General features: G+C 39.1%; 1 protein-coding gene across 21 annotated transcripts in view; it reads left to right on the top strand.

The window, feature by feature from the left end:
• INPP4A (inositol polyphosphate-4-phosphatase type I A) overlaps positions 1-18069 on the top strand; it is a 111204-nt gene that overhangs the window by 54782 nt on the left and 38353 nt on the right. For 13 of the 21 annotated variants that reach the window (XM_072030721.1, XM_072030697.1, XM_027446494.3 and 10 more), the window contains exons 2-12: positions 3701-3764; positions 6220-6438; positions 7259-7303; positions 8704-8822; positions 8937-9053; positions 9781-9860; positions 12316-12469; positions 13520-13610; positions 14258-14405; positions 17222-17352; positions 17702-17806. In XM_072030721.1, coding sequence (XP_071886822.1) covers positions 6333-6438; positions 7259-7303; positions 8704-8822; positions 8937-9053; positions 9781-9860; positions 12316-12469; positions 13520-13610; positions 14258-14405; positions 17222-17352; positions 17702-17806 — 1096 coding nt within the window. In that variant the 5' untranslated portion in view covers positions 3701-3764; positions 6220-6332. The remainder of the gene's footprint in view (positions 1-3700; positions 3765-6219; positions 6439-7258; positions 7304-8703; positions 8823-8936; positions 9054-9780; positions 9861-12315; positions 12470-13519; positions 13611-14257; positions 14406-17221; positions 17353-17701; positions 17807-18069) is intronic. The other 8 variants (XM_072030729.1, XM_027446506.3, XM_027446570.3 and 5 more) reach the window with 1 other exon arrangement.

Below are 18069 nucleotides of genomic sequence, written 5' to 3'. Positions count from 1 at the left end.
AGCAGGAGGACCCTAGAGGAGGGTGTCCAAAGGACCGTCAAATTCAGCCATTTGTTCCCAGTCCAAACTCCTCAACAGCGAATATGTCATCTGCCAGTCTCGTGGGCTTTTTCCGTGTCTGCGTGGGCAGTGTGAGAGGCCCAGGTGGTATGGAAAGAAGTCATCCCGTGCACAGGAAGCTTTACCGTAACATACCCTGTGTATTTCTTGTGAAGAGCCTAAAGATTAGTCTAGAGAAAAGACCATCCGTAAGCTGTTGGTAAAACAGTGGAGGAGTACCCAAAAGTATCCAAAATAGCTAGAGGAGAGAAAATCGGGTTTGTAGATTAATTGGGTTTGCTGAAGCTTCTCATGATTTCGTGAAGGTGGAGGTGAAGGATCGAGAAGAAAGAGTGTGACTTAGATTTGTGTGTAGGTAAGTGGGAGAGGGCAGAAGGGAAAACAAAGAGAAAGCAAGCTACTTCCTGCTGCTGAACTGGCATTTTATCTGAATATCACCAAAAGGTCGCTCTTGGGGATTTCCATGCTGCACAGCTACATTCATTGTGTCCTGCAGTAGCTGATTTCTTTTTCTTGTGGAGGATGTTTCCCTGTGCCTGCTGAGGTCACCCCCTTGATCAGAGTCCTCAGGAGGGCTTCAGGAGGACAAGAGGCACCATTCAGGGCAAGCTTGTTTTCCGTTCCTGGTAATTGGGTTTCTGGTCAATGAGAGGAGGAAACATTGAGCCATCTTCGGAGGGGAAGCTAGATTTAAGGAGCAGACTGAGAGGGGAATACAGCCCCTTTGTGGAGCTGACAGACTAGCACCTGCTGAGGATGTTTTGGTGGGGAGGTAATTTCAGTGGGAGGCAAAGGTTCATCCTGGGTGCTGGCGCCGCTTGCTTCCTTCTGCCTTCCAGGTGGCCTGGTAAATGGATGTCCAGGGTCACCGAGGGAGTGAAGGGGAGCGAAACTGTTATCAACCCATGGATCTGCAGTTGGCATTGAAATAGTCTATATTTGTCAGTGGCAACAATGGGAGCATTTGCAACTCGTGGGAGGCTGCTCGTAGAACTAATAAATAAGCCATAATTGATCGTACGGCTGCATCTATATCATACCCTTTATTTATTAATACATAAATATAAAATATTATTATATATAAGTATTATATTTATAATATATTTAATTATATATAACATATAATTTTATTTATAATATATAAATATTTAAATGTATAAAGATTTATATATTTAAATATTATATTATATATAAAATATAAATATATCCTATATCTAGGAGTCCGTTTTGGAAGTAAATCTTGCTATCGTCCCCAGTCACTGCATTTTTTGTTCATATCTCAGAGCACATGAATTGGGCTTCTTGCCTGAAGCTAAGCTGGAGAGGGCACACTGTTTAATGTGCGTTCAGTCCCCAGAGCCAAATTAGCTCTGGACCATAATGCTAAGTATCACCTTGAGATGTGCACTGGGTGGGTATCAGCTTTTGGCACCAGCTGGTTCATTCCACACATCCTATCTTTACGAGCATCGATATCCGCTGTGTTGTTGCTCCCATGGGTTTGGCTGGAAGGAAAAATCTGACTCCAGGTATCAAGCTCATGGCTCCGACTTTTCCTTTTGTTATATGACCTGAATCAGATTCAGGACATTCAGTGTGATGTTAGAAAAGACAGAAGAGCAAAGTGCACATGAGACTGCAAAAAACAGCTGTTAATCGGTATCGGTCTTAGGAGGCTTTTGCTGGAGCTGCAGACCTTGAGCTGATGTGCCACTCTTGGGCTACCTCTGCAGCCCTGAGTGATGGAGTTGGTCCAGACCTTCACCTCAGACCCTGGAGCAAATCTTATTGAACTAAAAGGTTTTCAGTGGTTGGAGGTAAAAAGGAAGAAAAAATGTATCTGATAAGCATGCTAGAGATGGTGCTGTTACATGCAAGGAAGCGTAGTCATAACTTAGTGTCTGGTATTTCATCCTTTCCATTATTTTGTCCACAATGATACAGTTATCTGATGAGGCCAGTTGGCTGGAGGTGTCCTTTTGATCTTACAAATGGATTATTGAGGAGCAGCAACCTGAATTTGTAAGGTCCAGAGAGTGGGCCTTGCAGTACAGAGAGAAGTAAAACAGTTTGTTAAGTACCCACAATTACTTTTTCACTCCACCTTGGAGATGATGGTAAACTTTTAGCAGGATTTCATCCCCAGACCTTTCATCAAAGCACTAAATGAGCTGCCACATTTTCCTTTTCTCTGTTATGCTCCTCCTGAAGATTTATCAATATCCGCTGTTTGCAGTATTAGTAAGGGCACAGCCAAAGGCAGTGTGTAGGTGTGTCATGCTGTGCTCCAGATGAGATTTGCCTGGACATGATGACTGAATTACATCGCCCTTTGGGATAGGAGTGATACCTGTTGTAGGTGCCGTCTCAGGAAACTGCCAGGTGTGTTTGTACTACCTTAAATTTGGAAGAAATCATAGCTCCACCAATTTCTATCAAAAACGTGATCATAAAGTGGCAATGGTAGAAATGGTTTTAATCTAAGAGCAGCTATTATTTGGTCAGGCCATGCGGTGAAGGGAAGGAAGTCATCCCTGCCTGAGCTAGCACAGCTGGGGGAGGGATTCAGTTTGCCCAGCTGCAGCGTCAGGCCCAAACTAGTCATCTAAATTGTTTCTAAAATGAGAGAGAGAGGTGTCTTCATGGGGTGATTCATCCCACCTACCCTGGGAAATGGTGAATCATTTTCTGGAGGTGCCTGTGTCTCACCATTGACTACGTAGAGAACCTGGGCAATGAGGTGAGATCAGCTTCTTGCCTCCTACACGGATTAAGTTAGGCGAGATGAAACCCTTTCCGTAAGTGATGATAAGAGCTCAGACCCGTTTTCTTAAGCAATCCTGGGTATTGATAGGGCTGGCGATGAAATCCAGAAGCTGAGCCTCGACTCCCTCGTCTCTTTTGTTTGTATGCCATACTTGAGAGGTCTTAAAAGGCATATCCTGCTAATGTAAGTGTACTTGAATTAGATGGTACCATCAGCAAATTCAAACCTTCAGGTAACCTGTGGTATATTTATAAATAATTCACTTTTCCTGTATGCGTATTTCTAGCTGTTCACAGAAACCTACATCACATAATTTCGCAAAATGTAGAAACAGCCCTACGTCCTGATCTTTTGATTTTCCGTGTTTTGACTGCTTTGCATGATCTTTCCTCATGATGTTTTAACTCTTATAACTCTTCCAAACAACATAAACTTGGAAGCTTAACTTATGGAAAAGCAAGTATAGTAATTTTTTCATTACAAAGGCTTTTCATTCTCAACATGTATCATATGCGTTCCTTTTTCTTATAGCACCAGGCCTTTCTGTAAACATTTTAACATATGTTTCTTACAGCCATCGCACCCACTCATCAAATTCTGACCTGAAGTCAGTCCTTTTCAGCATAAGCGTATTTCTTTGTGTTCCTGTTCTGTCTGGCTATTGCTATCACCAGTGGTGGTCCAGGTTTCTCAGAGGATTGTGCTCTTATTTATTTTCCAGCGTCGTTGGTCTTAGTTTTCAGTAAACTTTAATGCAAGATCTAGTAATCAGAAGTGAAATTTACAGTTAATCTAAGGATACTTTTCTGTTGGCACTGATTTACAATGTATAAAAGATTGATTATTTATACTGGTTGTTTTGTTCATTTCTAGATGTGGACTTAACCAATGTTATGACATGCAAAATCCCTCCGCACATGAGGAAAAGAGCCCTCTTGTAAGTAAAATTATTGTAAGCTATTGCCAGTAAATTAACAATTTATCATATTATCATAGGTGATAAATTAATATTGCAGTGTAAAGGAACAGTTGAGGACTTAGACTTGGAATAGTATTCTCAGTGATATTTACTTAGAAATAGTGTTTTTTTTAAAATCTATCCCTATTTTAACTTTTCAAAGATTGACTCTTTTTAAGGATATCAGCAATTACAGAGATTCTGGCTAAAAAAAACAGTAGACTCTTTCACCTATCTGCTCTATGACCTTTAGCTATGAGAACGTGTTAGTTGTCTAATAGGGTAGTTACAGTAGGATTTGGAGGAAGAGTTTGTGGCATCCTGCCTAAATCTTTGCAACTATATTGTGTAGCTGTTCTGTTTCATTAGGCACTTAGGGTTAATGGACTTACAAACCATTAACATCACCTTGCATAAAGAACAAACCAAGGAAAAATGTATTGCTGAAAGAAGGAAAAATGATAGAATGGAAGAACTTGTAAACTGGCAAAGAGTTCTGATGGAAGTTTGATTTGACCAAATCTTAGGACATTCAATACTATTGCAGAAAGACTGTTGGTTCTCTAGCCACTTTACCACTTAAATGTTAAAAGAAAAGATAAAAAGCTTTTTTACTGTGAGCAATCAGACATGGGAACAACCAGGTTGCTCAGAGAGGTTGTGGAGTCTCCATTCTTGTCCACAACTCATCTGGAGACAGTCCTGAGCAACTTGCTCTAAGTGACCTTTGAGCAAAGGGGTTGGGCTAGATGAACTCCAGAGGTTCCTTCCAACCTCTGTGATTCCAACCTCAACTATTCTGTGATTCTGCAAGAATTGGAAAACTACCTGCTCTAATTTTTGGCTGTCATTTTGCATGCTGTCAGAGTCTCAAAGCTTTTGGAGATGGGATGTTCAGAGTTCTCAATTTCTGCTTCTTCCACTCAACAGTTTCTTTTTTTTTTTTTCTACTTGGAATTAGTTTATGACATCCTATTAATGATTTAGTACTGTATTGAGTATGACAGTGTTCAGTCATGAATTGAATCACTGAAGGAAATTATTAATTCTGAGGGGCAATAGACTGGCCCATCTGCTGGACATGGCCCAAGTTCCTTCCTCCCTAGAATGAGTTCCCCATTTCAAATCCCATTCCTAAGCTTCTGTAGGTGGCCAGGACTGCACTCAATTCAGTTGTCTTAGGTGCTTAACTTGCATCTACATTTTAGATGTTTAGTGAACTAGAGCTAGTTAAGATGACACTTGAATTCATTGTGGAGAGATTATTTTGAAATGTTCCAGAGGGAGGTGCTCACTAGTTAAATTTAGAGATCTGAGTTAGGCGGGTTGAATACTCTTCTGGGAGGCCTTCAGACAGATTTAAAACACCTATTAAAAGCACAAGTAAAAGTTAGGGGATTTATTTAAATATGATGCATCTTGTCCATTGTTAGGTCCCTCAGCATAAGAGGGAAAAAAAGTGTGGTTCAAATATTTTGTAATATGAATAAAGGGCTGCTGTGGGCATTAGTCATTGTATTGCTGCCTTTCAGTTTTTCAGATTTTACTCCTAATGTCACTTTCTAAAGGAATGGATTTTGTCATAACACTGTGAAAGGAATGCAAAAGTTCCACAAGTGCAGTGCTGACATGGCTGATGGAAAGAAAATACAAATTTACCAGTGAAACCAAGCGCACTGCATTTAACCAAATTTAACTACATAATCAAATGATCTCTAGGCACGGTGTTTCTTTTCTAGCATAATATTTGACTTTATAGTCATTGTGAAAGGAAGAAAACCCTTCATATGTGTTCACAGAGTACTGGGTGAAGGAGAAGCACAAGCACTGCTGTATGCCACATCAGCAGTCGTCCCGTTTTGCTTTTTCTTTACATCGCCATGCCAACATTTCAACGTCACCCCGACCCGGAAGGTTTTATTTATAGTTTTCAATATCCCTTTCTCACGGCGGTAGAGCCTAGAAAGACACAGCTTGCTGACACTAAGAACATTTCCTGCCCTTTTGTTCCACGTCCTGCCAACCCCATGTCCCTTTGTCCTAATCTGTTGCCCTACCTCTGCAGACAGAGGCCCCATCTGACAAATTTACTTGTGCTCCCTAGGGATTATGAAAACCAGGAAACTTCATTAAGCGTGATTTAATAACTTAGACAAAGGGGAAGAGCAGCTGCTCTGTTAACGAGTCTCTCAACCCCCGTTCTCTGACAGAAGAGCCTTTCTTGCATGTGGTACAGTCTTCAACAATTTACAGTAAAGTGCTACAGATGTACGGTTCATGAAAATTGACTTACTGTGCTTTGGATCTGCCCTGAGTGCTTTATTTGAGTGACCTGAGGTAATTTTTTGGCAGGAAGTTTGCTGCTGTTAAAAAGAGCAACAGCTGATCGTGGCCTAAAATTCTGGTGTATGTTTTTTCTCTCTTTATGGCTTAGCACGGTAATGTTAGAGGAATAGCACTTGGAGACAACCTGCTGCACTCTGCTGCTCCATAAGACAAACACCAGTAAAGCAAAGCAGCAAGAAAAGAAGGGTTCTTCATGAAAAAATGACAGCAAGAGAACACAGTCCCCGCCATGGTGCAAAGTCCCGCACCGTGCAACGGGCCTCCACCATTGATGTCACCTCAGACATGGTAGGCCTCTCTCTAGCAGGTACGTACCTTCATATCAGCTATTGCTTTATTGCCCCTTTCAGAATCTGCCCTTTACTAACATGACCGTTTTTTTATTCCCATTCCTAGAAGATTTAGATGTGTCTGATTATCTGGAGTGTTCAAAAAATTCCCATTCTTAATGCAGGCAAAACACCCAAATTGAAGAGAGAAGGGAAAAGCAGTTAAAGTAGATTTTGTGCAGTTACTATTTTCAGTGAAAAAAAAAAAGCAATGGGGCAAAATACTAAAAGCATGTCAAGGTTGTCTAGGAAGAGTCTTGGCAACCTCCTAGTTTGACATTGTATATACTTTTCAAGAGAGTTCAGGAATCTTAGATTTATCTTCCCCATCTTTTACGGTGAGTAAATTAGCACTGTAATCCCTGGAGTCTTTATTTGATTAGTGAGAGAGACAGGTACTTTCCAACTTTTCCCTGTTCACTGATTACTGAGGAGATATATCTGATTTAATAATTCGGAGCTAATAGTGCCTCAGACGCTAAGTGGCTCTAATTCTTTTATTTTCCTCTGAGATTTGACATTTTTTATTCCCATTTTCAATACAATCTTGTGTAGTTTTGCATATTTTAGTCATTGTTTTAACATATCTTATAAAATTAGTTCATCTCAGGTTTTTTAAATAAATTTTAAGTACCAAAGATTAGTTAATGAATATTCTAAATATTCACAGCTCATTGAATTAAGAATGTTAATATTTTCTATTAAATTTAATTTCTTCCCCTGTAACTGCCATTTCAAGGACGGGTTCACATGAGAGCAATGCTTTGCTAACCTTGTGCTAATTTTTTTGGTTTACAGGAAATATTCAGGATCCAGATGAGCCGATATTAGAGTTCAGTTTAGGTATGTTTAGTGGTTTTTAGGATTGTTTAGACTTATGATAATTTTGATTGTATGTGCTATTAAGTACATATAGCTTTTGATAGACAGCCAAAAGATTTTGTGATGTTTTTAAAAATCTGTAGTTAAAACATCAGTCCTATAAACTTTAAAATGTTTGATTTGTGAATGTTATTTTTAAATGTACATTTAGTTTATGTGAAGATACTATGAAACTGTCCTCAGTCTCAGTATATCAACAGTTCAAGTCTTCAAGCAAACTGAAGATTTGGTGGAAACACCATTTTCAGACAGAATATTTTGTAAGAGTTACCAACTATCACACATACCTTTTTTCCTGTGGTCTTTGCTATCAAGTGACAATGTGAGATGCTTCAGTGACCTAATTTCTGGGATGTTTAAATATGGACAAGAAACTTGTGCATTGACTCACCTCACTTGAAAAATAAGTGAGATGCATTTTTCTCATTAAAATTCAGTCCACATTTTCAACTGCAGCATGCTTTTCTTGCACTAATAGTGTTTGGTTGTTTGGAAGTTTCTGCTCTTACCAGTATGATTGAAATGAAAATTAGATAATTTGCACAGATGTGTATAATAATACTATGAATAATAATGTTAATTAGAATTCCTCGGAACTGAATAAGGATTTTTAAATATTTTCAAATAAATTAAAAATACACAGAACTGCAAAGCTGTACGGTGTACATGTAAGCATTTTGCTAGCCCAGGTAAATTCAAAACTAACCTTGCACATCTAGCTAAAGCAGAGCCAGACCATGCTGTAATTACTTGTATCTAGCTAGCTAGAATTTAGCTCTGAATTGCAAAGCAGATGTGCAGAGTCATTCACTGGAATTTTTGATTTGTTTTCTCTTCACTGTAGTCCCTTCCCAGTAGTTAAACTCTCTGTGTCATTTTAGAAGAGATAAATTACTGTCCTTTTGTAATTACAAGCTAGTTCTCCTCATAGTAGTGCTTCTTGATCAACGTTCAAGGACTCCTTTTGGTTCTCCATGGCAAAATAGCGTTTGGTAATGGGCTTAATGGAGTGTGACTTCAGATCAAATACAGCCATGCTCATGAGATTCCCAGTGGAAATTCTCTGTGTGAGCACTGTTCTAATGAGCTGTGCTGGAGGGATGGATAGGCAGGTGTTGGAAGAGGACATGTTTAATGGACAGTTGTACGGTTTGGAGCAAGAGTGATCTGATTGCATGTTTACTGTCTGTATGCACAAAGGTGAATGATGTCTGCTTTCATGGTGTAGTGGTAGACTGAATCCTAGGCTTTCAGGGCTTTATTGCTCAGATTACATAATATGCTTTAAAAAAAACTATAGTCTTACAATAATATGAGAAAGACTGTAAATCTAAATTTATTTCTCTGTTACATGCCTGAAGCTTGCAGTGAGCTGCTAACTCCATCACTAGACCGAAAACCAAATAGTTTTGTAGCAGTGAGTGTAACTACACCTCCTCAGGCATTCTGGACGAAGCATGCACAGACAGAAATTATTGAGGTAAGTGTTGAGGTACTGTTGGGTTAGACTTAAAATTGAAGCTAACATAAGAAGTATTTACTCCTAATAAATATCACCTTGTGTATTCTTTGCCTCTTTTGTTTATGATTACAGGGAACAAGTAATCCTATATTTCTAAGCAGCATTGCCTTTTTCCAAGACTCTCTTATCAATCAAATGACACAAATCAAACTCTCCGTGTATGATGTCAAAGATAGATCTCAGGGAACAGTAAGTATTCGTCATTCTGTTGCCTCCCCAGTCAGTGTGGAGCAGGCAAATGAGAAGCAATGAGATAAAAGTAGGAAGTTCTGTGGAAAAAAGCAAAGACATAGCAACGTGCCTCCTAGAGAAAAGATGGGTATGGGAAGGAGGGACAAATGCCACAGGATGGATTTAACAGAGTGGGGAGTATTGCCAGTTTTCTCAGATAAAGCTGGTCTGTAGCAAGATTGCCTTTAGTTTAACCACAGTTATTTTCTTCTCTAAGATCACAAGGCAGAGAGAGCAGCAAAAAAGCTTCTGAGGAAGAATGTTTTTCCTTTCCTCTCAGAAATTCACTTGCCCTGATCCCTTAGTGATTCTGTTCAGGGATAACATTTGCTGCCTTACAGAAAAAAAATATAAGTGCCAACCCTCCCACCAAACTACCTGGATCAGGGGGCCATTCCAGCCAGTTGTGCTCAGGCTGTTGGGCAGAATGCTGATTCAGGCCCCACGTGCATGTTTTCTCACAGCTTCCTCAGGGAAAGCTGGGCTGTCCTCCTCTGTAGAGTGCTTCATGGGGAGGCTGTGGGGAAAGACAAATAGTTCCTGCAGAGGTGTGTTCTTCACAAGGAGCCAAGTCTGGGTCAGACTTAGAGGAAGAATAGAAATTGTATTTTGGACTTCGGTGGACAAAGGCTTTTTTTGTTGCAAAGGTAAATAATTACAGTTCTGGTAATCATCTTCTTTCCAGATGTATCTGTTGGGTTCTGGGATGTTCACTGTAAAAGAGCTTCTTCAGGAGAAGAATCACAGGTTGCACTTAACACTAAGGTTTGTAGTGTTTTCCTTCATTTAGGAATCAGACATCTTAATTCTTGGAAGCATGGTTAAGATGTAGTGAGAGCTATCCATGAGATGGGATAAAGACTTTTTATTTTATTTTATTGTTTTTAAGTTCCAGGCCACCATCAAGGAAAAGAAAAAATAAAAAGGGGGAGATTTTATATTGCGTGGTAATTAAAACTTGTGGAACAAGACCTTATCAAACATGGTGAACTGTGTTAGACTTTGGTTCTAGTTCTACAAGTCAAAGAGTGTTGTCAAGTCCAATTGCATTTTTGCTCATTTTGTCCTATCACCTCTGTGTATGTGTGTGTGGAGAGTGGCAACACAGAACATTTTTTAATTATGCTGATGGGTGAAGAGCTTGTGGTAGGGAGATTGGAACCCATCAAAACAGAGGCTTACCTTACTTGTTTGGAATACCTTGGTGTAAACAGATAATAGAAGAAAATTAACAGATAAAAAGTAGGAAATGAAAAAGAAGAGAACGTGAGTTTGATACACATCATCAAGGTAATAGCTTTAATCAGGAGAGTTAAATCACACACATGAAATCCAGTGAAGGATGAAGTTAAGTGGAGGCTTGGAGAAGAATGAGGAAAGCAAAGTGAGATTAAGAAAAGAGAGCCTTGGAGTGTAAATGTGCATTGTAGTAATATGTGTTGAAGGCAGGACATGAATCCTTGTTGGAGAAGGCAAGGGAAAATCTCTTGAAAGGGAAAAATATAATCAGAGAGGCTGAAGAAGAAAGTGTATGTAAATCAGCATTATCAGCATTAGAAACAGTGACTGTGACAAACATTCAGGAACTTCTTAGCACAGCTAACCGAGCCATGGACAAAGCTTTTGATGCTAAGAGGAGAAAGAAGTAAAATTTTGGGCTTTTGTCCAATGTGTTGTAAAGAAAAATAAATACACGATTTAACAGGGGGAGCAGATGAGGGAAGTGAGTCAGAAAAGACACCAAAAGTATGACACTGATGATGGGTCAAACAGTACAATTTATTGTAACTGGGAAGATGAGAGTGAAAAAGAAGAGGAGTGTGATAGCTGAAATTTCATGGTTCTGTGATAGATGTGGTTATTCTATTAGATTTATTCTTTCATGACACAGCTGAAAGTAGGTTTTATTAAATGCTTGTTTTGATATCAAGTGTATTCTGATTATTAGAGCAAAGCATGCGAGTACATGCATATCTTTTCATTGTCGTATTACCCTTCAGATGTAAAAGCTGGATGCTAAGCAATGTTTATAAACATACTGCATGACTTGGATGTTTAGACCTTTCCTTGTAGTCTTCTAGTGTGCTTTTTCTTTTGTCTCTCCGGTGGTATCTGTTCCAGGGTGGTTGTTATTGTTGTTACTGTTATTATTATTGTCTTGGTTGTCCCAGCATATTGTAAAATGTAAACAACAATCTTAAAATACCACTCAGAACTTATCTTCAAATAATAACATATATCTCTGCCAAGAATACTCTGTGTCATGGGAGAGACAGAATAAATGGCAGCTGTGCTAGATGAGGGTACTGGGGTTTATTTAAAAAACAGCAAGGTTAGAGCTTTTAGCTTATTGGATTCTGTCACACACACACTTCCTCCCTCCTCTGTGAAAGGCTCATGTGGTCTTGACTTCCATCCCCAGCAAGGAGATTGCTGCTGGTCTGGGAAGGTTGGGTATAAAGTTGTTCATGCTCTGCAGCTGCTCAGCTGTTAGTTGCCAAGGACCATGGCTGTCCTTGGCATTTGTGTCCTTGCACCTCCCTGATCAGTAGGATCAACCCTCACCTCAGTGACCTTTCCTTCACTGGGGATCTTTACCTTCTTCTTCCCTAGACCACTTTCTTTCAGGATCTGTCTCTTTAGCATCAGCTCTTCTTTCTGGAATGTCAAGCCCCCGATTTTCCCAGTCTAAATAATCTAACTGCAGAAGCAAAAAATGTGATCAGAATCCTAATGGGTGGCTTTGACTCAAGTCTCTATTAACTGGAGGGTTTTCAGTGTGCTACTTCTATCTAGTCCACGTATTATCAAAATATGCAACCAGCCTGTACCAGTTGCTGCATGCAAGTAGCAGGCTCCCCATTGAGAGTTAAAAGATTCGATTTTGGATGTACAGGCACACATGCACATGTATGCATCCAATTATCTGCTCTCTGTTAATGTTCACAATTTAAGATTTATTTATTTATTTTGCCTACAACAGGCTAATTGTAAAATCCAAACCCTTTCTGGTTTAACAAAGGTATTGAAACACACTCATGGTTTTGTGATGCCTTTAATGAGGAGGTCTGACAGTATCCCTAAGGAATGAGAACATTTTCCTATTGGAATAGCCTGTTATAAGAATATGTAGAATTAAATTGAAAAGCTTCCTATTTAAAATGTTCATCAGGTCTGAAGATTAATAGCCTTTTATAAGTGTTCCCTTGTTGATAAACAGGTCCACCTCCAAAAAAATTTCAACGCAGAGTGTTTGTTGCAGGTCTGCTGAAAGTGACCGCGTAGGTAACATTACAGTTATTGGATGGCAAATGGAGGAAAAAACTGACCAAAGGCCTCCAGTGACAAGGTCACCTGATACAATTAATGGAAGGGTGAGTATCACCATTAGCTCAGCTTCAGAAAGGTGCAGATTTATTGCCAGCATTGAAACGAACGCTGTTGAGACCTGCTGTCAATTTGCCTTGTAATTTATTGTTGCTTTCCAAATTCAGAATACTATGAAGAGCAGCCTAATGGTATGGAGCACTTTTGTATTTGGCAGAGATCTTGTTGCTCATGTTTGGAGTTTTAAATTCTAGAGGAAAAAAAACAGCTTACAGTAATCAAGCGTTAGCTTCAAGTGCCTTTCATCAGAATAGGCTTGTGGTACTGTGTGTTAGTACACCTGCTACCCTGAGGAATGCATAAGCAGTTTCACAAAGCTGTGGTATTGCACATTGTGAATTGGACACTGGTATCAAGCAGAGCGGTGTGGGGTGGTCAGGGAACATTAGGTAAAATTTCCAGAATTGTCTCAAGCACCTTTTAAAAATGTATCTTAAAAGTAGCGTAAAAGATTTTAATAAAACTGAACAGGTTACTTGAATACTGCATTTTATTTTTTATTTTATTTATTTTTTATTTATTTATTTTTATTAAATCAAAACCAAACCAAACCAACCAACCAAACAAACAAAACCTCAGCAGATTTCTCAACCTAGACATGAGCTTAATTCTGTAAACCTTGTGTGCTGAATGTACTGGTGATAATTGCAACCATACCTGTGTATCACAGTTGCAGTGTGTATCAGTATCACTTTGTATTAGAGCAAACCTACAGCTGTTATGCGTTTGAGTAGCTCTGAGGACTCTGGAGCAGTGCTAATATTAAGTAGTTCAAGGACTAGATGAAATTTTTTACAGCATTTGAAACTCTGCAGTAGCATTGAACAAGAATGTCTAAATTGGTACATTTAAGTGGATTTATTATTTCAGTCTGTGATAGCTTTTGTTCACAGTGAACGTATCTGCAATATCTATTTTTAAACCTTCCTTGTGTTGAATACTTCCTTTAAGTCTGTCTAATAGGGTCATCACTTCATGTTGCCTTGGCACTGAGGCTATTTTCTTTATTGTTTGTTTTTGTTTGTTTTTTTGTTTAGACTGTGTTACCAGTTGACGAAAGTTTAACAGAATCTTTAGGAATCAGATCCAAATATGCTTCATTACGGAAAGATGCACTACTGAAATCTGGTAAGCTGCTGTGGACTGTAACAAGTAGGCTTTCAGCATCAGTAAAAGCTAAGCTAAGCTCTTGCTCTCTGCTTTGGCCCCAGGGCATTTAAGCAGATGTTTAATTTGAATAGGAACAGGCTGCTGCTGACTGAGCAGCCTACTGAGGGTCATACAAGAATAAATTATTTTATCATTTGCACTAGCATTTTCTATTGTAAAAGCAGCAGAGGACAACTTTTTTCATTGTTGACTGTGCTATAAAATTTTCCATAAAATTTTCCTAAGCATTTTTGGGGTGGGGTGAAGCAGAGCAGTTGTTCACATTTTTTTATCTTGAAGAAAGATTAGCTTTCCAGCAACTGATTACATGAGAGGAAAGTGCAGGAAGTGAGGAAAATAAAAGTTCACAAGTTGAATCTGTGTTTTATTTACATACCAGTGTTTTAAATCATTTTGAGGTTCTTCATGTGAATGCTAGAAGAATGGTCATTGCAGAATGTGCCTGTTTGGAAAAACTAGACTGCTACCTAGTTAAACTGGATTTTTACAGCAGTGTGTTACAGTATGTTAGTGAATCAAAGCCACTTTAAAAAAAATAGTAGGAGAGATTTCGTATGCTTTTAACTCAACCCCTCTGATTAAATAACATGTTTTTACCACTTCAGTGTTTGGTGGCGCCATTTGCCGGATGTATCGCTTCCCCACCACCGATGGAAACCACCTGAGAATCTTGGAGCAAATGGCTGAGAGCGTGCTGTCGCTGCACATACCCAGGCAGTTTGTGAAGCTTCTTCTAGAAGAGGATGCAGCAAGGTACGTACAGGCTGGTGTGGTAATAAATCCATGATGGGGCTGTTACTGAGTTACCAAGGAATTTATCCATGTTAAAGCATAGCAGCACTGAAGGAAAAATGGTACAAGCAGCAAGTTGCTGACTGTGCTGTTACAATGAACAAGATTTTGTGTTGAGTATAGAGTTTGGGCTTGAGTATATGATAACATGAACATACAGAGGTGTTAAGGGAAGAAAATTGTTGGCAGACTGAACAATTAAGATAATACTACAGTTACCTGCACTTAAGTGTTATCTGTCCTTTTTGAAGCAGTCGTCTCTCTTCCAGGCAGCTTACCCATTTATGTGTATTACTTCCCTACGTTTTGTAGGCAGTGCTTTGCAAACAGAGGGTCATACAGAATGGTTTATGTCTTCTTTAGAAAAGACAGGATTTCCATTGGGATGGTAAAATGATTTTAGCCTTATTTCTGAGTATTTGGGGCTGAGTTTGAATCCCTCTCCTAGAGGCCTAATTAAGTCCAACCTTACCTAAAAATAAAGCTATTCAGTGCTCTCAGTGTCCTATATTAATACATTTCAACCCTCTTGGGATGTTGTGAAAGAAAGTCAAGTGTTAATCCATATGAGGAGGCAGAAGGAGTCTACAGCGTTTGCAAGTATTTTTCAGATTTTGCAAAAATGGTAACTTTTCAAAAGAACATTGCAGTGATTTTTTGTAATGTATGGAAAAACTACACAACACAACTGAGTTTCTGAAGTTCACACTGATTTTACCTGCTGTTGCCTTTTGTTGTTTAGGGGGGTGCACTTACTTAAAGAGTAGTCAGGTTAAGTCAAGTTAAGGCTTTTTAGTTCTTAGACTCTAGAGAAAGAATGATGTACCTTGCATAGCCGTGCTGCTACATCCTTGGTGGTAGAAGGGGCTTGGGGTGTGCCATTACACATTTAGCTATGAGTTATATTTTATATTTCTAATGAATAATTCTTTTTCTTTAAGGTGTGTTACTGTTACGTCCATGTTGAATCAGTGTCCTATTTTGTTAGAGTGTGGGAAATAGCACAGTCACAGTTTGTATTCAGTCAGATATCTCAGATTTGGCCAAGTGCTTTTTTCTTCAGTTTTGGTGCTGTAGCCCAGAAAAGTGGAGAGCAGCTACACAAGCACAGCTGCTTCTGTCTTAACATTGTGGTGACTCCTAAAATACCCTTGGATAGTCGCAGCTGCTGTCACTTACATAAAGCCTTTCTGGTCCAAAGCTCTTTGAAAGGAAATGTCTAACGAGGGGGATATTTTGACTACCCTAATTATTTATGGTATGCACATCCCCTGCTATCTTAGCCTCATAGGGTAAACAAAGAAGCTTGTTTTAAGCTGTGAATTTACTTCAGGAAGACTGGGCTCAAATGACTGTGTTTTTTTTTGTTTTGTTTTTTTTTTGTTTGTTTTGTTTTGTTTTTTTTGAGTAGAGAACTGGACAAGGTGGTTACAATAGTATATTATGTAGAAACAGTTTATAGGATGAAAGCAGAAGTGTCTTTTTCCAAGTCACTGATATGTATAGTTTACAGTGTTGCCTCTTGGCAAATCAATCTGAAGGGTGTTCTTTTTGAAACTTGCCTCCTTCTAATAATATCCTAAATAATGTAGGTAGAAATTATTCTGTCACGTGCTGCCTCAAATTATGTATGGACAATTGATTAATGCTATGGATTAGGGATATTGAGAAAACTGCAAAAAAAACTTCTACATCATTTTGACACATGATCTACCTTTCCTGTGGTAATTTCTGTTGAATTCTGTCTAATGCTGACTTGTTTACTTTCTCCAATTTCTTTATTCCAAATAGTGTATTAGTTCAACAAGGCAATAGTCACAAGCATGACATGAGATAAACTGAATGTTTTTTTCTGCAGCACTGTTGGGGTGCACTATGTAACACAGGATAGCCATGTGTGACTGAAAATTTAGCAGTCAAGGTATAGTGGAAAAGCCAGGGGCTTTTCTGTTCAGATCTGGGGGGATTCAGTCATTCTGTATTCCAGCCAAAGTGAAACTTGAGTGCCTAAAATCCGGAATCCTAGATAAAGGCTTTGTTGGGTTACCTTATATCTTTCAAACCCCTTGTGAATGCTTATCATAGAATCATTAGGGCTGGAAAATCCTCCAAGACCATCAGGTCCAACCATCCCCCTGCCACCAATGTCACCCACTAAGCCATGTCCCTGAGCACCACATCCAGCCTTTCCTTGAACACCCGCAGGGATGGTGACTCCACCACCTTCCTTACTTCTTAAGGCTTCCCCCTTCCTGGCCTTGAAAACTGTCATGTAGACACCTGGGCAGCACAGATATTCCTTGTACCTAATGTCAGGTGCTTATCTCCCAGCTACAGTCTGTCGTAGCTCTGATTTAATTTAGAGCCATAAATGTTCCGTGGAGTGTCCTAAAAAGGTCATCATTGTCCCAAGTCACCTGACATGATGGCAGTGCTCATCATTTGCAAATCATCGTATGGTTTGATGGCTCCTGCAGAAGATGGGAAGCTTTGCTTTTGACTAACACCTCGGGCTCCTAGGGAAACACGGTGTATTCGACCTGCAAAGAACCCCTGTTCCTTGGGATACAGCTCACCAGAAGTGCTTTGAGACATACGGGGGGAGCATTCCCAGTTTGGTGACTGAGTTAGATAGGAGTGAGTTCACAATGCACCAGCTGAGGAAAATGCTACATTGATTGCTACAATGGGAAACTTACTCTCCGTCAAGTAAACAATGGAGCTAAACACCTCTCTTATTTCTTTTTTCTTTTTCCTTTTTATTTTTTTTTCCATAGGGTCTGCGAACTAGAAGAACTGGGAGAACTGTCTCCGTGTTGGGAGAGCCTTCGTCGACAGATAGTAACTCAGTACCAAACGATTATTTTAACTTATCAGGAAAATTTAACTGACCTGCATCAGTATAAAGGTCAGCAAGATTTCTTTTTCGTAATAAAGTGGTACTTGTCAAACGTGACAGTTAGTGCTTCTCTTAAACTGGGAACCTAGAATGTTTCAGTTTGATGAGTAAAAAATACCATTTAGATTAATTTTCTCTATTAATTTTTTGGGAGGGAATGTTTGCTTTCTATTCATTCTCTAACTTTATCCTTAAAGTATAGAAGAATTTTGAATGTTAACAGAAAGACACATCTTTTTATATTTTTTTTCCTCTGCTTTACTTTCAGCATGTAGCCAATGATGAATGAAGCCCCTTGAGTATTTTAACGTAGGCAGATGCAGAGTTTTTATGCTAACTTTTCTCCTGCATTTCTCAGGTCCTTCATTTAAAGCCAGTAGCTTGAAAGCTGATAAAAAATTGGAATTTGTTCCCACGAATTTACATATACAGAGAATGAGAGTCCAGGATGATGGAGGATCAGGTATTTGTTTAAGCCTTTCTTCACCTTGTTCTGTTCTTGTCTTTTTTCATAGTCAAGTTTCCACAAACTATAGTTCTGTAGTATTAACACAACTTGGCATTTGTATAACACTTTCTGTCCTTGGATTCCAAATCTCTTTGCAAAAAAATAGGTGTAGATGCAATTATCCCTGTTATACAGGTGGCACAACTAGATTTTGGAGTTAACTGTGCCCAAGGTGACACAAGCCAGCCTTTGTGCTAGGGAATGTATTGGATTAAGCT

The sequence above is a fragment of the Anas platyrhynchos genome, chromosome 1 (assembly GCF_047663525.1).
Source record: "Anas platyrhynchos isolate ZD024472 breed Pekin duck chromosome 1, IASCAAS_PekinDuck_T2T, whole genome shotgun sequence".
Taxonomy (NCBI): Eukaryota; Metazoa; Chordata; class Aves; order Anseriformes; family Anatidae; genus Anas; species Anas platyrhynchos.
Note: the sequence above shows the minus strand (reverse complement) of the source record. Positions and strands in the feature narration are given on the sequence as shown.